The following is a 16,731-nucleotide window of genomic DNA, read 5'->3' on the forward strand; positions in this document are numbered from 1 at the left end:
TAAAACATGACTAGAACAGAAGAAAGATATTGAAAAGATTGAAGATAGTCTTTGACTTACCTCTATATATATATATATATATATATATATATAGATATATATTAGTTATAAAAATGATCTTATAGAAGCTTCTAATGAATCACAAGGCTTATGTCTTAAGCATCAAGTTGTAGGTTGTTTTGAATTCAATTTCCTAAAAGTAAGAAACTTGTAGAACAAATTCAATGGAATTATCTTTCTAATATATTTATATTTACTTCTAATTACTTCTATTTATTTAAGTAATATTAATAAAACTTGGATTGGATAAATAGAATAATTAATCATGATATCTTCTTTGAAGATATTTCAAATTTTATTTTTGGATAATATACCAATATAAATTATTTTGATTATTGGAAAGCTTGTCATTAACTAGAGTTTATATATTTTACCTTGCATGAAGTTTAATTATATAATTAAATAAATAATATTCTATTTTTTTATAATAAAACTAAAATAAAATAAAATGTGCTATTATAAATAGCTAAAAAAGTTACCTATATGCATTAATTGTTATTAGATCTTCACACACTACCAACTCTCAAGATTTTATTTGAGTCTAAGAATAAAAAAAATCTATTCAAACCTTTTCTAAGTTGACTATTTTGATAATTCAAGACTTCCATCTTTATTAGAACAATCAAAGCAATAATGTTTTGGGCCGAAATCCTACATTTCATTCTCATAACAAGTAGATAAAGGTTAAAAAATAAAAAAATAAAATAAATTATGAAAGAATTTTTGAAAGAGAAGTGTCTCTTAAATATATTACTAGAGATGAATAACATACAAATAGTTTTATAAAACAAGCATATTGACAAACCTTTGAGAAAATATAATTTTTTTATATTAGAATCTAATCTCATTTAAAATAAATTGATAAAATTTGCACTCAAAAAGTTCTCTTTTGTTCTATTTTAGAATGGATTTCATATACTTCTTTTCTTTAACTCAAGGTTTTGGACATAATTGTCTACATACTTGTACAACTTCTACTATTATTCTAAAGATGTGTATTGCCGAATTCAAATACTATTCTACTATTTGACATCTGTTTTATACAATACTAATAATAGGCTTAAAATTATAAATATATAGTAGATTAGAATTTCTTATAATTTTCATGAAGCTCTTTGTCTTTCTTCTTAAAGATCTTTGATGATTTGGTCAAATAGAGGTGCAAAAAATTATTGACTTAATAACCACTTCATTTATTTTAGTAGCAATGAGATATCTATAATAAATTATTTATTTTTTAGATAATTTTAGTTTTATTTTACTTAATTTTTCTTTGCACTATCAAATTTAGATCTTACATTTGTTATATTGATTGGTATAATTGCACTTTAGCTCTTAATTGTCTTTTTATGTATAGTTGATTTGGCCACATTGATAACTTAATGACTAGTATAGAATTGACAATAGAGTGAAGCATTTTAAGTTGTATAAAAAAATGACTTTTTTATTTATTAGAATTCTCTTGCTTTTCTTATTATCAACTCAATTTACATTAATTGAATAGCAATGAGAAATAAGATCTAGTCCAAGTAAAGAAAGATAAATCATAGTAAGAAACTTAGAAATAATTAGATCATAACAACTTACAAAAATTATATTAAGTACAATATGCATGAATATATCATATATGCATTCAAAAAAAAAAAAAAAAAAAAAAAAAAAAAGGTAGAGTATTTATTACTTTTAAGTAAAAATAAAAATAAAAAATAAATAAATCTAAATCATTTATTAATAAAGATTTTAAAGAGTGGTTGGATAGATACATAATAATCCTACTACCTATAGATCCTTAAACTTCCAAAAAGAGTTTATGATTTTTTTTTTAAAAAGAATCCAAAGAATCAATTAAAAGTAAAAAGATAAAAGTACATTAAGAATGATTTATATATAAGTTAGAAGTAGGAGTACATAATTGTGAATTCTTATAAGGTGTAATGTGTGATTTAATATAGTTGAATGTTTATCCAATATATATATATATATATATGGCTTTTAAAAGTTAGGTGACAGGAGTTAGAGTATAAAGTACTAATTGTCACATTATATAGAGCATTGTCAGTTTTACAAGAAATAATTGACAATTATGTGTATACTACACTAGTAGGGTGATACTAAATAAATTGCTAGTTTAAATTCTAACACCACTAAATACTAATGCTATAATTATAATAAACTTGTTATCTAGTAGTTTATAATCTAAAATTTAGTAGGCTATATAAACCAATAATAATATCAAGATTCTTTAAAAAAACAAAGATTAAATTAAAATAAAAAAATATGCACACTTCAATGTATACTAAATAACTTCAATAAAATATAATTACTATCACGTTTATTTTTTATAAATTAATTTATCAATGATATATATATATATATATATATATATATATATATATATATATATATATATATATATATATATAATTCATAGATATTATAATTTTTTTCATGCATAAATATTGTTAAAATAATTTTGAAGCAATGCAATATACCAATTTGGATTTTTACAGGAAGGTTTTTTTTAGTATGTATTAAAGTTCTTAATGTTGTATGTAGTTCACATGTACTTCTACACCAAAGCAAAAATTATAATTATAAAATATTGGATATATATTGAATCGTGTTTTACAATTAATTTAGGGTAAGAAATCATAAATTTCTTTGTACAATAAATTATTTCAATATTAGATTGCTTGTACTTCTTTGAATGAAAGTGAATTTTATTATCTATACTAACACAAGCAAAGAGTCTTGTATTAAGTGGTTACAATCCAATCTCTTCAACCTTGTTCTTTCTTAATATTTCAACACCATATGCACATGCTAGTTATAATCTTTTATTGACATCACTAAAAACCTATTACATTCATTTTTCGTGCAATTTGTAACTTTTTTTCAAAAGCTCCTTTAACCATTTAATTTTATCAGTATTCCTATTTCCAGTGAATTTGACCAGAATATAAAAAAATCCATGAACCTGTTCACAGTATCATAGATATAGTGAACACAAAAAAATAGTTGTTCTGGGATAATAATCTTACCAAAGACACAATGTTAATTAAGCATTCCAAATCTGCCTTTGTCTCGTTTAGTAAGAAAACTAACATTTCATAACTATTTCCTTGATTTCAAATATTCTCCTTCAATTGGACCTTAGATTTCAAATTTCCTTTTTTGGTTCAATAAATGTGGTGTCTCTGAGGTTGATGCGTTCCCATACATCATTCGCCTATACTCAAATGTATCAGCGCAGTATAATCAGAATATTCAATTGACGTCAAATATTTATGGCACTTCTCTACAAGACAATTTTTATTTTTATTTTTATTAGGTGATGAAAATTCATAAGCTTGTTTTTGCACAGACCTCCCATGCCCAAACCAACACCATAGTGTGAGTTGTTGGCGGACACCCAACTCTAAGAAAGAATCGAGTCCTTAATGTCTCCTCCATCCGAAAAGGTTTTCAGGATCCAGAGTGTCTGAAAACGTGAAGCTTAGCATGTTAGCACAGCATAAAATTATTATCACAGAACAAATCTATTGTGGAATCGGAAGTTGCAGTAAAAGCAGCTCACTTCATGAGAAAATAACGAAGTAGCATGCATTGCAGCAAACATCCGAAGCTTCGATCATTCATCAGCTACACGACATTGCCACCTGCAGATAGATACATTCTTAGAGTGACTTGCAAGAGTTTTACGTTAAGATAAACTACATTCTTCGTATTCATTATTGATTACAAAACTCTGAGAGAAGAGTCTCCACTCACCGCTGAGGTCTTTCATTGGCAAGATCCTACACGACAAAAGGGAGACAATCCATGGTTGCTATCAACACCACATACAAGTTGCGTCCCATTGTGCTTACGAAGGTTTCAATGAACAATGCATTGCAAAGTTCGGCATTGTTCATAGAAACCTCTTCCCAAAAACTCCAGGTTGATTACCGAAATCATGCTCACTCAACCATGCATGAGCTCGTACTCAAGACCTTGCACGTTTATCACCGCATTTGGGTCGCCACCAGCTCTCAAATGAGCCCGCCCCGCATTCAAAAACCGAGCAACAGATGATTTGACGAAGAAGTTGGCTTCAGCCACCGTCATTCGCTCACCGGCAGCTTTCATCATCTGACCTCCGTTTAGGGATGCAGCTAAGAGAACAAGCTCGGATTGAAATTCTGTGAGGGGAGCTGCTTCGTTCACTGCTGTGTGGCGTAACGAGTATGGTGGACTTGCTAGCGTTGCGGGAGTATCCTTCCTTGGCATTGTTTGCTGCGTCACTAAATGCTCGAAAGTGCCAGCCCACGCCTCTCGTGCCGTCAAGTGGGAGGAAGGTAAATTGAACAGCTTTCTAACAGTTGCAGGAATCGACGAGTGCTCGTACTGAGAGAAGGGCGCCGTGGGTCCTTTTGCTTTGTGCTCCACTGCAACAATAACCAGCCGATGCAAAAAATCTCAACCAACTTCTTTTACCCGACTGTGTAATCACGAAAACGAGGAGAAGATTGACACTCACCGAAGCCTTTCTGGATCCATGGCGAGATGGCAATCGTCGGGACTCGGACTCCCAATCGATCGAAAGTGAAGTTGTATATCCCTGCCACGCCCTCGATTCCATCAGGGCTCGGAACTCCCGTCACAGGCGTCGGCACATGGTCGTAAAACCCGCCATGCTCGTCATAAGTAATCACAAGCAGCATCTCTTCCCACTGAGGACTTGCTCGAAGCGTCTCATAAACTTCCTTGAGCAGCATTTGCCCTTGAGAGACGTCATGCGAAGGATGGTCATCGTTGGCAGGACTGTTCCCCACGTCGAAGTACCGCTGCTCAATCACTACATAGTTTGGCAACTTCCCCGCGGCGGCATCAGCCTTGAAGTGAGGCTCATAGTCGATGAAATTTGCCGAGAATTTCGCCAGGCGCATGTTGTTATAGAAGAGCAGCGTCGGGAGGTTTTGGTAGTAAACACCGAAAGTGAGGCCCGCGTCAGCTATGTCTTCCATGATGGTGCGCTGAGGAAGTCCCGCTGAGAGAATGTCCTCGTTGTTGCTAATCAGACCGTGGGAGGTCGCAGAATGCACGAACAACCGGTTGGGTTGCGTCGAAGACGGGACCGAGGCAAACCACCGATCGAAAACCGCAAACTCCATGGCCAGGGCGGTGGTCACGGGCACCACCTCTGGACGAAACGCTCGCATCACATTCTTCGACATTCCAGGGAGCTTTGACTCAGCATTTGTGGCAAACCCAGACATCGGCGGAGGGTCAGCGAATTTCCTCTCGGGACCAAAGACTTGCTCCTCGATTGCTTGGTACGAATGTCCAGGGTCTGGATCCACAAACTCCGCCGTGTCGGACACGTACAGCGTGCGTCGCCCTGTCTGGCCATCATTCAGGACATTGAACTCCGCTCCACTCAGCCCGTCAATGTTAGGGTTCCGCCGATTCAAGTACCCAAGCATATGATCGAACGACCGATTCTCCATCACTAGAACTACGATTGTCTTGACAGGCCCACTAATGGTGTGCGCCGGATGCACTGGACGAACCGGCCACACCAACAAGTGCAGCAAGAGGAACGGAAGGAAGAACTTTCTAGCGCGGAACGCCATCGCTGTGACCTGCTGCAAAACTTCGAAGCAATCAAGTTCACCATCATGGCCACGGCTAAATTTTCACAGAAGCCAGTAAGACAAAAATCGAGGTGCACGCAGTAGGAAACTTCCTTGCCTGAAGCGGATTTGTGTGATTCTAGGGTGACTAGCACTGAGGACGAAAGCGTTACGTACAGCAGAGCTTCATGTCCTGCACGCAAAGCACAAGCAACTCCTGAATCAGAACGGCGGTGGGCGAGCAAGATTCTTCACCAATCCTCGTTTTCTCGAAATTCGACTAGCTTTCACGATAAGAACCACTATATAGTTCGACCGAAATGGGGCAGCTCGGAAACTGTGAACATCAGCGACATGAACGACTGCTCCTCTCACGGCTCAACCTACCTCTCACCTACTCAAACGTCTCACTCATCTCCCAACCCCCATTACAGTTAACCATCACTTTATCTTCACCAGTTCTAACACCCCGAGCAGCTCACATACGATTTCAAGCTGAACCCAAGTTGGGAAATTCTTTGTTAACACGCTGCAGAATCAGACACAGGCTGGGCCATGAAGCCCAAAAGACTAGCTTACCCGTTCAGCATTACACTGCAAACCCACCTGAAAACACAGTTCAGCTAAAAAGACCAGCTCCTGTCTTCACTGAAAAGCTGTAGCTTATTCGGAGGGGGGGGGGACTTGCATGCATACAACAGATATGAAAACCTCGACAGACCGGGCCGCTTCATGAAGACAACCGTGAAGGATTTTGAAGCAAAAAGAAAGAAATATCGGGGTACACCCACACACGGAGGGATATGAGTGTCGATGTGAATCGGTCCCGGGTGGTGGTTATTATCAGCGCGAGGTGATGGCGTAAGGCCTGGCGGCTGACTCCAGTGAAACCTTTTTTCAGAAAAAAGAAGCATCGATAAAGACACGAACCGATCATCTACATTGCAGCTGCAGCAGCATCATGGTGTGCACCGCGTCGTCGCTTTGTAGTCCATTCCTTTTGCTATCTGTGCCGCAGATCTATCAATGGACTGATGGCACATTTACTGTACAGCTGCTGCACTCAATTTTGACGCGCTCTCACGCCCTATCTAGATTGCATGCGTCGTTCTGATTTAATCATTTCAAGCTCCTCTGGCTACATTTCCACAGCAGATGGACAACTCTCATTCTCCATGCAGAATGTTGTTTTATTACAAAACTCACACTTGGGGGATGATGAGTTGAATCGTAGTGGATTTAGTGGGTTAGACTCTTGCTGAAGTGTGGTGTTTTTCTTTTTTCTTTTTTAACGTGATTTGAAATACTGTTAATGAGCATGAGTTTGTGAGGTCGGTTGGAGTCGTGAATCGCTTGGGCTCCATAAATGTGGAGAATGAATGTTTGGTCCAATTTAATGGAATTGGCGGCTGGAACGGTAGCATTATTCTTTGGTGTTCATGCATGAAGTGGAGTCGTTGGGTTTAATGGGCCACAAATACAACAGTTCTCGTGTGGTTTGAATGGGGCCTATAAGGAAAATTGTCACCAGCCTCTTTTAGATGTAGATAACATTGCTTGAAACACATGTTGATAACACATTTAATGACTTGAAATGCTCAAATTGCATGTTCCAACCCTGTTTTGTTGTATATAGGTGCTAATTTCACGCTTATACACTGTGGGTTAATAATTTCCTAACTTTAACTGTTTCATATTCTTGAATTTATGCTTTTTCTCTTTCTTTTCTTTTCAAAAAAATTAAACATTATCTAAAAGCCTTCTCATGAGAACTCTGAAGATAATCAGTTGTGAATCTCTGATCAGTAAAAATGAAGAATTCTACACAGTGCCCTTGTTTGTTCAAATGAGTGGCTGAAAGGTAAAATGATGTAATTAAAAAAAAAAATTAAAGAAAAACATATTGTGGTGATTAAAATATAAACTCTTAATTACAATCTTTTCAAGACAACTTTGTCCATCACAGTGATATGCATTGTTTGGTACAATGAAATAAAAGTTGTTGAATATTTTTTGGTTAAGATATTACGGCTTTTGAACTTTCTACTGTGTATTAATTGTCAAAATTGACTTAGCTTAAGTTGAATCAAGTTTAAGCCGATATTTGAGTTCATGTCAAATTATTTGACTTTATATATGGAATTTGAAGTTCCAGCAAGATGGCCATCAAATTAGCACCTGCAAATACATGTGAAGAAACTCCAATATAATTTGGTAAAGAAAAAGGAAAAGAAAAAACAATCAGAAAAAGTAATTGCAAAATACTGAAGAAAAGCCTCCTGATACATGTAAAAAATAGCATTGTAAGAGCTTTCTGGGTGTTTATTAGAAATTCATACAATGTGAGACTTTTGTTGTATTTTTTATTTGAGGATTGACTAACACATCTTAAAATGGCTCACCTTTTCTTTCATTTTGCCAGAATGATACAAATTTTGTATGTGTTGTTAATTCTATTTTTTACTCCATTGCTCATATGCTATACGGTTATCAATATTAATAACAATGTTCCATTGTGCTTGAGTGACACCTCAGCATGACAGAAAAATACAAAGATTACAATTAGCAGTTGCAACAAAATAATATCAATGATAAGTCATTAGTAACAGAATTCCAAGCATTTTGGAAAAGTAATATTTTGTGATCATGCTGTGCTGTCAGTGATTCTCAAAATCATATTGGACAATAAATACATGCATGTATTCAATAGTCTCATCAAAGTGTTCAAGCCAACTTCCTCATATCAAAATTCTTATTTTACTGCAATATTTTTTTATTGTGATGTTATTATTCTAATCTGGGTTGTGACCTCATTGGCTTGAATTTACGATCATAAGCTGCTACGTCAAATAAACATATCAGTAAATTTAATGAGAAATTGAGTGATGTCTGTTGTAAACTTTTTTGTTTGATAAAACTGCGTATAATGTTTTATTAGGAATTCGCATTTTCTTTTCGGAAAGTTAGCGCTACAAGTCCTAATAATGTCCCTTGAGTGAAGTGATTCACCATCTTCATTTCGCTTCAAAAAAGCACTGAATTCAAGTGAGATAAAAGATTGGCATAAAGTGGGTGCTTCAGACGCGTGGGAGAAAAGGAAGGATGTTGATACTTTACAGCAATTTGTCAGACTTCGACGGTGACAGTCTGATCACGCTTTAACCAGTTTAATGAACTCACCGAGAGATGTACAAAGAACCTCGTTTTATAAACACCATTACTCAACACTAATGCTATGCTGAGATTTTTTGATATTGACTTTTCCTACTGAAATTTGTATTAAAGTCAAAAGCTTGCTCCGGGCAACTAAGGTTTTGGTGATGCCGTTTTGCTCACGTGATGAGGTCAGCCTCTTGTGCTGCTCTATATATTGATTTTTTAGCATCCCCAAGCAGGTATTAAAGCAAAATTCCGTATCATTCGTATTGTGAAATATGTTCAGTAATGCAACAGTGGAAACAAAAGTCAATCGTCTCCCTGTTACCTACAGTTCGTAGATTGCATCATTCAGACTTTGAGGAATGATCTGCACTGAAATACTGCAGCAACGTCACTCGCGTGTCCATGAAAACCATGTCCACTTTGTCTTATTCTTTAGATGGAGCGCACCGCAACAACTCCTTCAGTAAACTACAGTTACTGTAGGTGAGAGGGTGGGCTAAGAAACAAATTATAAAGCAAACTGTACTGTTTAGCAAATGTGGGGAAAAAGTCATCCTCCTTCAGTGCCTTGTTGTAACCAGGGAGTTATTGTCTTCCTCGAGTGAAACCACTGATGGTTCCACTGAGAATTTACAAATCCCTTCATGGAGTTTGACCACGTGGGTCTAACTGTTGATTATCATCACCAGTCAGTATGAATCCACACGCACATCACTTCTCAATGTGGAAACACGGTTCACTAAGTCTATGCCATAAATTGGAGCTCTGGACTTTCGCACTATCTTCCCTTGCAAAATCCCACATGAACTGAGGTACATAAGCTGTATGTGAATTGAGTAATGGCTCTATACAGCTAATAAACCACACCATTCGAAGAAATTACTGCTTTTTCATATGTGTGCACTTAAAGTGCAAGAATCATGCAAAAGATTTTGTCAAAATGGCCCTTATTATTGCCAACGCCTCACTAGCCGACACTGATAAAACGACTAATTCAGAAACACATTCAAGAGATGAGTATGCAAAAGATTGAGCATATCCAAATAGAAACAGAGCTGCAACACCCATTTATAATGTTGTATTGACATAAGCAGGTGTAAGAACTCGATAGAAACTAGACAATTCTACAGGACTTACTCTACTCCACGTAAGCCATTTTCAGATTGCTGACCTTCATCGGTTGGTCAGCATAAACCCAGTCTGCGTTAAAAACAAAAGAAAAGTAAGCCATCATAGAGGATAAGTATATTGCCGACTGTGTCGGCTGATCCCTAAAACAGGCTGGGAATATGAATATGAAATTTAAAGAACTTGTATTGCGAGCACCAATCATCCTCTATGATTTTCGATAAGAGCCTCGATAAAGACCCTATCAAAGATTGCTGAAAGGAATTTTGCCATAAGGAGAACAAACGAGCATCAGGAATTGAACTTGAAAAGAGACTTACATCATTTATCGTAAACTCGTCCACGTTTAACAATGCAGGTCTAAGCCATTCGGCTGAGAAAAGAGTTTCAGTCCCATCTGCTATCAGAAATCACACCAAATTCGTGATCATTGATACTAATCGCAGAAAGATTTATACATGGAATCTGCTGAAGCATAACAAATTACTCTTCAATACAAGATACGCAACATACTACTAACAGATTTCCTGCGACTTAAGTATGACCTAGAGAAGGATCAACTAAGAGACAGACAACAATTGACTGATGACCTTGCCGCACAACTAAAAAGAGCCTTTATCAAGAAGCACATTCTACATGACTTACCGACTTTGGACTGGAGCAGCAAACGATGAGTTATAAATTCCTGTAGGCAACAAAGAAAACATAATTGGACCTTTGAAGATAACAAGAGCATAATTAGGACATCTCCGTCTCTCATACGCTAGAAATAGGACTCCCACAAAAGTAAATGCATTTTCAAGGCAGGCTGCGAGGGGCATCGCAAAACAAGAGCAAGTAAAAGCCTACAAACAGACGAAGTTAACTATTTTCTGACTTTAAACTGAGAGGGGACCAGTATCAATCTGTTTGGTCATTCAATTTCTATCAATTCAATATTAAGATAGCATTTGATTGAAGCAGGGACCTGCCACACAGCAGGCATGAACTCGCGCTGCTGCAAGCCTGATCTCCTTGAGTCTTTTTCATGAGCAGAATCCACCTGTCTGTTGTCTTTACGAAGACCACTAGCCCTGCCCACAAAAAATAGATTTAAAGCCTGAGAGCTAAAGGACATTTGCCGCCTCCATTTTAGTTGAGTTCTTAATTGAGAGGTCCAGGCAAGTACCGCTTTTTAAATCCCACACATACTGGTGATACATAACATCTTATATGATAACCCCTTACAAAAAGAGTACTTAAATGACGAACCCAGGTTTAGGGTTTAGGCGAGTGGACTGGTAGGGATGGTTGAAAAGCTTTTCAAGTCATACATCTAATGAACATCAACGGTTTAAGCAATAAGATTATTGATCGCGTAGTACCTGCGAAAATAATAATAATAATAATAATAATAAGGAAGATGATGATGTAAACAACGTACATGCATTGAGGATAAGAAATAGGCTTACCAATCATTTGTGTCGGAGAAGTTGGAGGAATATATATTGCACTTGGATGCCATTACCAGCAATCCAGTAGGTTGGGACAATTTACGTAGTTCCTTTAACTCTCTCACTACTGCTTGCATAGCTCCTTGAAGACTTAAACTTGGATTTCCAGCTCCTCCTTTGAATGGTGCAGAACGGTCAAGCCAGTAAAATGCTGCAATGCTGTTCGCACCTCCTGTTCATCTCCTATCAGAATACTTCAAATTTCTGATCACCACACGTTTAAGTGTAGTTGATCACTTATATATCGAAAAAAAAAAGGGGCCCTAATAAAGAAGGACAGCATCCTAGGGAACTAACAAAACTAAGTTTGGCTAGAGTTGTGCATCATGCTCTACACTTGAATCATTCCCGGAACCAACTGCGATTGCTACATGGACGTCAAAATACATGAGGAGAGGAGCCAAAACCTGTCAATCACGAGAATTCGGAAACCCTTGCCACAGGTTTGAGCTCTCAGCAAATGGTTGCGGGAACTCTGCATTCATAAAGTTACCACTAACCTTTAGAATGTGACGTTGGCAGAACAGGGGTAAGCTGACTTACAATTCAGTAAGTGCGGACACAAGAGTCCCAGTCCACTCACATAAATAGTCCAGCATTGTATACCTTCAAAGCAGATATAAACTCCAAACTGCTGTAGCAACGAGTATAGAAAAAACGCTCCATGCAGGTCTCTAGCACCTGCTCGCCATCCTCCATTTCATCCTCCTCTTCATTCCCCTCCTCATATCTCCGACGTGCCTCTATACCAAGAAATGCCACGCGAATATGCTGTAAGCCAATTACAGACCTAATGAACATCGAAGGGCTAGAACAGACACCAACGGACCTACTCCGAATCAATACCACCAGAACCTAAACCATTGTAAAAGATAATCAGTAGTCCCTGGTGAGGTTAGGGGCCATACCCTGGTGTATGTGTGCTTGCAGCAGCCGCACCAGCCTTAAAACGTCGAAATGGCCATCCAGATCAAACCACAGCACGCCTCCATCCCATCCATCGTAGCCCTGCTTTGGTAGCAAGCACTTCACTGCTGCCTTAACCATTCCCAGCAGCCACATTGCAACCTTTTAAAACCCTAATGTGCCATAGGAAGATGATGCTAACGTCCGACCATAGATATAACACTAGGTCCATAATTAATTTCATTTTCTCGAATCACTTGAAACAATCACTAGGTAAATCATGGAGGAAAAGTTCATAATATAATATGTGAAACGTCCAAAGCCTTTGACTTGTATCCAAAACCCTGAATCCCAGATCCTGGTATCTACTTTTAACGCTACAACTTCCCACATCCTCAGTCTATTCGGTTGCAGTTCTTCAGAATTTTCACCTCTTTTTACAAAGTGTGACTGTATCAAGCACATAGATGCTGATACTTGAAAACCGGAATTATGTAGCTACATACAAGACAATCAAGAAAATAGGGATTCGATGCTTAACCCACCAAGGTTACGATACGAACAATGTGCTGCATGCAGTACACTTCAGGATACAAAAAAATAAAAAAATAAAACGTAATGCGAGAATGGAAGATATAGGACACAATGTCATGGCTGATGGGTCCGAACCTGAAGAAGAAACTCTGACTTCGCAGAGCCAGAAGCACCGGCAACCTCCACAACATGACGCCCATGCAGGTTGACGATCCGCTGCAAGGCAGGCACCAGCGGCGCCAAACCTGTGGTGCGAGGCCCTATTCTCCGCAGCATGTTTTGAGCTGTTTCATGACCCATCACCCACTCCTCCACTTCCATCGTCGTCCTGTCTCCCACTCAACTAACCGAAAAACACAAAAAAACACATAAAAACACAAAACAAAAACCACATAAGGATAAGGCATGCTACCTCTGTGTGATGTCCTCAATGCCGAAATATATTCTACAGCAAACGCAACTCAGAAGCACAGTTTTCAAACCAAAATAAGATGTAGGGAAAGGGAGATGTACCCACGTCGTCCACATGTGAAGGACCACCAGAATTGGCCTCTAAGCGAGTGAGGAATTATGTGGAGTCTCCTGCTTCGGTCTTTCTTGGCGGCAAACTAAGTGGCAATGTCGACGAAACCAGCATCAAAAACTGGGTTGCAAAACAGCAAAGCAATGAAGAAATGAAACCCTAATCTCACGTCATAGGTGACAGAATCTCAAGGAATCTGTTCAGCAACTATTCAACTTCTTGCAACCAGGTATTCCTAGTAACCTTGTATTTTGATATATGTCTATGTATACAAATAATCTGATATTACAAGATTGTTTAAATCATGCATTCAAATAAATGGAAACAAACAAACAAACAAACAAAAAATCTCTCTTTGGAAATGTTGCAATTTTGAATGATGCAAATTATCCTCAAGTATTGAGACAAGATTTAGAAGCTTTAACAAGTAGAATTTGGTTTATTGCAACAAAATTTTATTTGTGTCAAGTAATGATGTAAATTATTATATTTTTTGTAAAAATAGTTTAAAAAAATTACAAATATTTTTTAAAAAGTAAATTATGTCTTGTACATATTTTTTATTTTAGATACTAATCATTTTAATAATACTATAGATTTGTAATTAGATTATATTTTTGTATATTTATAATATTTATAATATATTCAAACAACTGTGTACAACTTAATTTCCATTAATAGAGGTTATTAATCATCAAAGATGGCATGTTGAGGGAACAATTCAAATTATTCTAATAAGCCAAGATTCCATGATCTAGGCTAATAGCTTCCACTGTGGGAGCCATGTGATCTTATTTAATCAAATGCAGTCATGTATTCTTGCAAATCAAATGGTCTTGCCTAATCTAATCATGTATAGCCATATGGTCTCTTATAGTTACCTTTGTTAGTTAATAAAATCAATAAAAACTAACTATATATTACAAATGAAAGGTTATTAATTATGCACCATAAAACAGAGTTGGTTTCCAAAATTTTGATTAATTATTAGAGATGATTAGTTTTTGAGGAATATTATATCAACATGCAAGCTTGTTATTAGAATACAACTAATTTGTAATAAAGAAGTTCTTTTAAAGAAATAAATGACAACAAATATTATATTTATGATATTAAAATATCAATTTTAACAATTGTATTAATATGTTTATATATAGTTATATATGTATGTATATATGTTACACACATATATAATGAAGATCAAAACAATATTTTGATTCCATTTCAAAATTAAAAATTAAAAAAAAAGAGATTATGTCAAAAATTTTAAGATTACATATAAAGATAATAAAGAAACTTAATACAAAATAATGTTTATGGATTATGAGGGTCATATAAACTTTAGTTTTTAAAACAAATTCAGAAATTCATTTAAAATTATGGAATATATATATATATATATGAAGTTTATAAAATTAGATAAATTTTTAAATAATAACACAAAAAACAGCTTGCATCATCTTGGTAAATATTGTACTTTTATATTTTAAAGTTGTTCCATGCATAAGTAAACCATAATTTTAAGATTTTTAGCAAAGATTTTTTTCTTAGATAAGAAAAATGCATCAAACTTTTTGTTTAGAATGTATTACAATAACTAAATAAGAGATTCAATATTAATAAATCTAATGAGAATTGGTTACAAATTAATATTTGTCTTTTTTTTTTCTTTTTTTCTTTTTTTTTAATCTTTTAAACTAACACTAACAATTACTTACATTATTGCCTACTACATACTATTTTCATAGCATATCTCTATTTTATGTGATAAGAAATTTTAATATTTGGACTTTTAATAATATTATAAAAAATATTGTATTTTATTTTTATTTTTTTGTAAAAAACCAAATCTATACATCTATATATTTATATATATATATATATATGACATCTTGTTACCAATCTAAGGTGATTGTACCCACATGTGGATGTATTGCCCACTCAAGAAGTCTTTACCTACTTGTAGATGATACATGCCAAAATAACTTAACGACACAACATCAACGAAATAATAAACGAGAAAATAAAGAGTGATGATGATGCAACCAAAATTAACAAAGGTGCAATAAGGTAGAAGAATATTAAAAGATTGAAAGAAACACAATAGAATAGTTGAGAGAATTAGCATAGTGCTTTGTTAATCTTGGGCAATAGCATCACGAGGTAGAATAATGCTTGGTTGGAGGTTATGTGATTCTCATTGACTTAATAAATAGAAACTTGTTTTTCCAATCATTGTTATTGCGTTTGATTTTTACAAAGTATTGTCTTCTGCTTGCTCATAATTCCAAAAGCCTAAGTTACACATGTATGCAAAACAAACCTTGTAAAAAGAAAAATAGCAATAGAATGCTCACATTAGAAAGCTTGTAACCTAAGAAGCACATATTGCCATGAAAGAAAGACATTCTTCCAAAGTTTTTTGCAAGTAAGCTATACAAAATGTATAATTTGTTAAAAAAAAAATAGCAATAATAATACACAATTAACAAGCTTGAAGTTATTATAAATAACACCAATTATGATAGTAACAAGGATACCTCTGTAAGCTATCTATTAATCTACTTTATGTTGTATCTTTACCATTCACATTATTATATTGCCCAACATTATAATATTCAATAAATTCCACTTATAATATTCTCTAGATTCCAAACAATTTTGTTAGACAACAAACTATGTCAAAACAACCACTCACGGTTGCATGTGCATAGTTCAACGTTTGTACCAAGTTTTGTGTATGGACCACAATGCTTTCATCTCATTGTTGAGCACTTGCAACATAGCAAACATTGTAAAAACAAAGGACAAGCTACATATTAAGTTACAACTTCAGTTAAATGAAATAGACCGTTATTTCTAATTGCTACACAGCTACACTCTTCACCAAAAACAAACAAACAAGTGTGTCGTCCCTTCTAAGCTTAGATTGGAGGTTACCCAAATGCAAAAAAATATACACAAGTGTGGCAACACATGCTTGCATTGTCCTTCGATGTCTGCAGTCTTTCTTTAGCGGCCCGAATTTTTTATGGAGCGTCGCCAACGACCATGCACAGCTTTTGCAATCAAATTGCGGAGGAAAATGGCGGCGAGGGGGGCGGTGTTCCAGGATTCGGCGAGGAGGAGGTGGGGTTTGCATGAAACAAAGATAGAAAGGGCCCTCGCCAACAGCGCAGCGCTGTGGAAGCGTGTGACTGTTGTTGTGCTTCTTCTGTTCTGCGCGGCACAATTCCGTCGCGGCTAGCTGCGTGGATTGCGCTGCAAGGGCGAAGAGGAGGTGCAATCGGGGCAATCGTAGACGACCCAC

General features: G+C 35.9%; 2 protein-coding genes across 8 annotated transcripts; both read right to left on the minus strand.

Moving 5' to 3' along the window:
* Positions 1-3,756: 3,756 nt before the first annotated feature.
* LOC112291976 (non-specific phospholipase C1) lies at positions 3,757-6,518 on the minus strand. 4 transcript variants are annotated; one of them, XM_024540210.3, is made up of 4 exons: positions 6,282-6,518; positions 5,794-5,868; positions 4,580-5,687; positions 3,757-4,487 (listed from the first exon to the last, which is right to left on the minus strand). In XM_024540210.3, the coding sequence occupies exons 3-4, from the start codon at positions 5,673-5,675 to the stop codon at positions 4,024-4,026; spliced, it is 1,560 nt and encodes a 519-aa protein (XP_024395978.1). In that variant the 5' UTR covers positions 5,676-5,687; positions 5,794-5,868; positions 6,282-6,518; the 3' UTR covers positions 3,757-4,023. The 4 variants fall into 4 exon arrangements, with proteins under 4 accessions (XP_024395978.1, XP_024396133.1, XP_024395820.1 ...); XM_024540365.3 differs by having other exon boundaries at positions 6,255-6,518; XM_024540052.3 differs by having other exon boundaries at positions 4,580-5,684; positions 6,282-6,517.
* Positions 6,519-9,866: 3,348 nt separating this feature from the next.
* LOC112279183 (DNA repair protein XRCC2 homolog) lies at positions 9,867-13,556 on the minus strand. Of its 4 annotated transcripts, none has more exons than XM_073531643.1 (10): positions 13,416-13,556; positions 13,034-13,241; positions 12,367-12,466; positions 12,065-12,201; positions 11,866-11,933; positions 11,417-11,617; positions 10,933-11,038; positions 10,611-10,650; positions 10,286-10,365; positions 9,867-10,037 (listed from the first exon to the last, which is right to left on the minus strand). In XM_073531643.1, the coding sequence occupies exons 2-10, from the start codon at positions 13,217-13,219 to the stop codon at positions 10,011-10,013; spliced, it is 945 nt and encodes a 314-aa protein (XP_073387744.1). In that variant the 5' UTR covers positions 13,220-13,241; positions 13,416-13,556; the 3' UTR covers positions 9,867-10,010. The 4 variants fall into 4 exon arrangements, with proteins under 4 accessions (XP_073387744.1, XP_073387721.1, XP_024369147.1 ...); XM_073531620.1 differs by having other exon boundaries at positions 10,286-10,362; positions 12,367-12,496; XM_024513379.2 differs by having other exon boundaries at positions 12,367-12,496.
* Between the last annotated feature and the right edge of the window lie 3,175 nt (positions 13,557-16,731).

This window comes from Physcomitrium patens, chromosome 1, assembly GCF_059467195.1.
Source record: "Physcomitrium patens ecotype Gransden chromosome 1, ASM5946719v1, whole genome shotgun sequence".
Classification (NCBI taxonomy): domain Eukaryota; kingdom Viridiplantae; phylum Streptophyta; class Bryopsida; order Funariales; family Funariaceae; genus Physcomitrium; species Physcomitrium patens.

What these genes read in the sequence shown, in the direction of transcription:
- LOC112279183 (XM_024513379.2), bottom strand. Translation starts at nt 13,219, where the DNA reads ATGGAAGTGGAGGAGTGGGTGATGGGTCATGAAACAGCTCAAAACATG. An exon ending in GCAAGCACACATACACCAGG is followed by an intron (nt 12,202 to 12,366) that starts GTATGGCCCCTA and finishes TTCTTGGTATAG; the next exon opens with AGGCACGTCGGAGATATGAG. An exon ending in GCTGCTCCAGTCCAAAGTCG is followed by an intron (nt 10,366 to 10,610) that starts GTAAGTCATGTA and finishes GATTTCTGATAG; the next exon opens with CAGATGGGACTGAAACTCTT.
- LOC112291976 (XM_024540210.3), bottom strand. Translation starts at nt 5,675, where the DNA reads ATGGCGTTCCGCGCTAGAAAGTTCTTCCTTCCGTTCCTCTTGCTGCAC. An exon ending in ATGGATCCAGAAAGGCTTCG is followed by an intron (nt 4,488 to 4,579) that starts GTGAGTGTCAAT and finishes TTATTGTTGCAG; the next exon opens with TGGAGCACAAAGCAAAAGGA.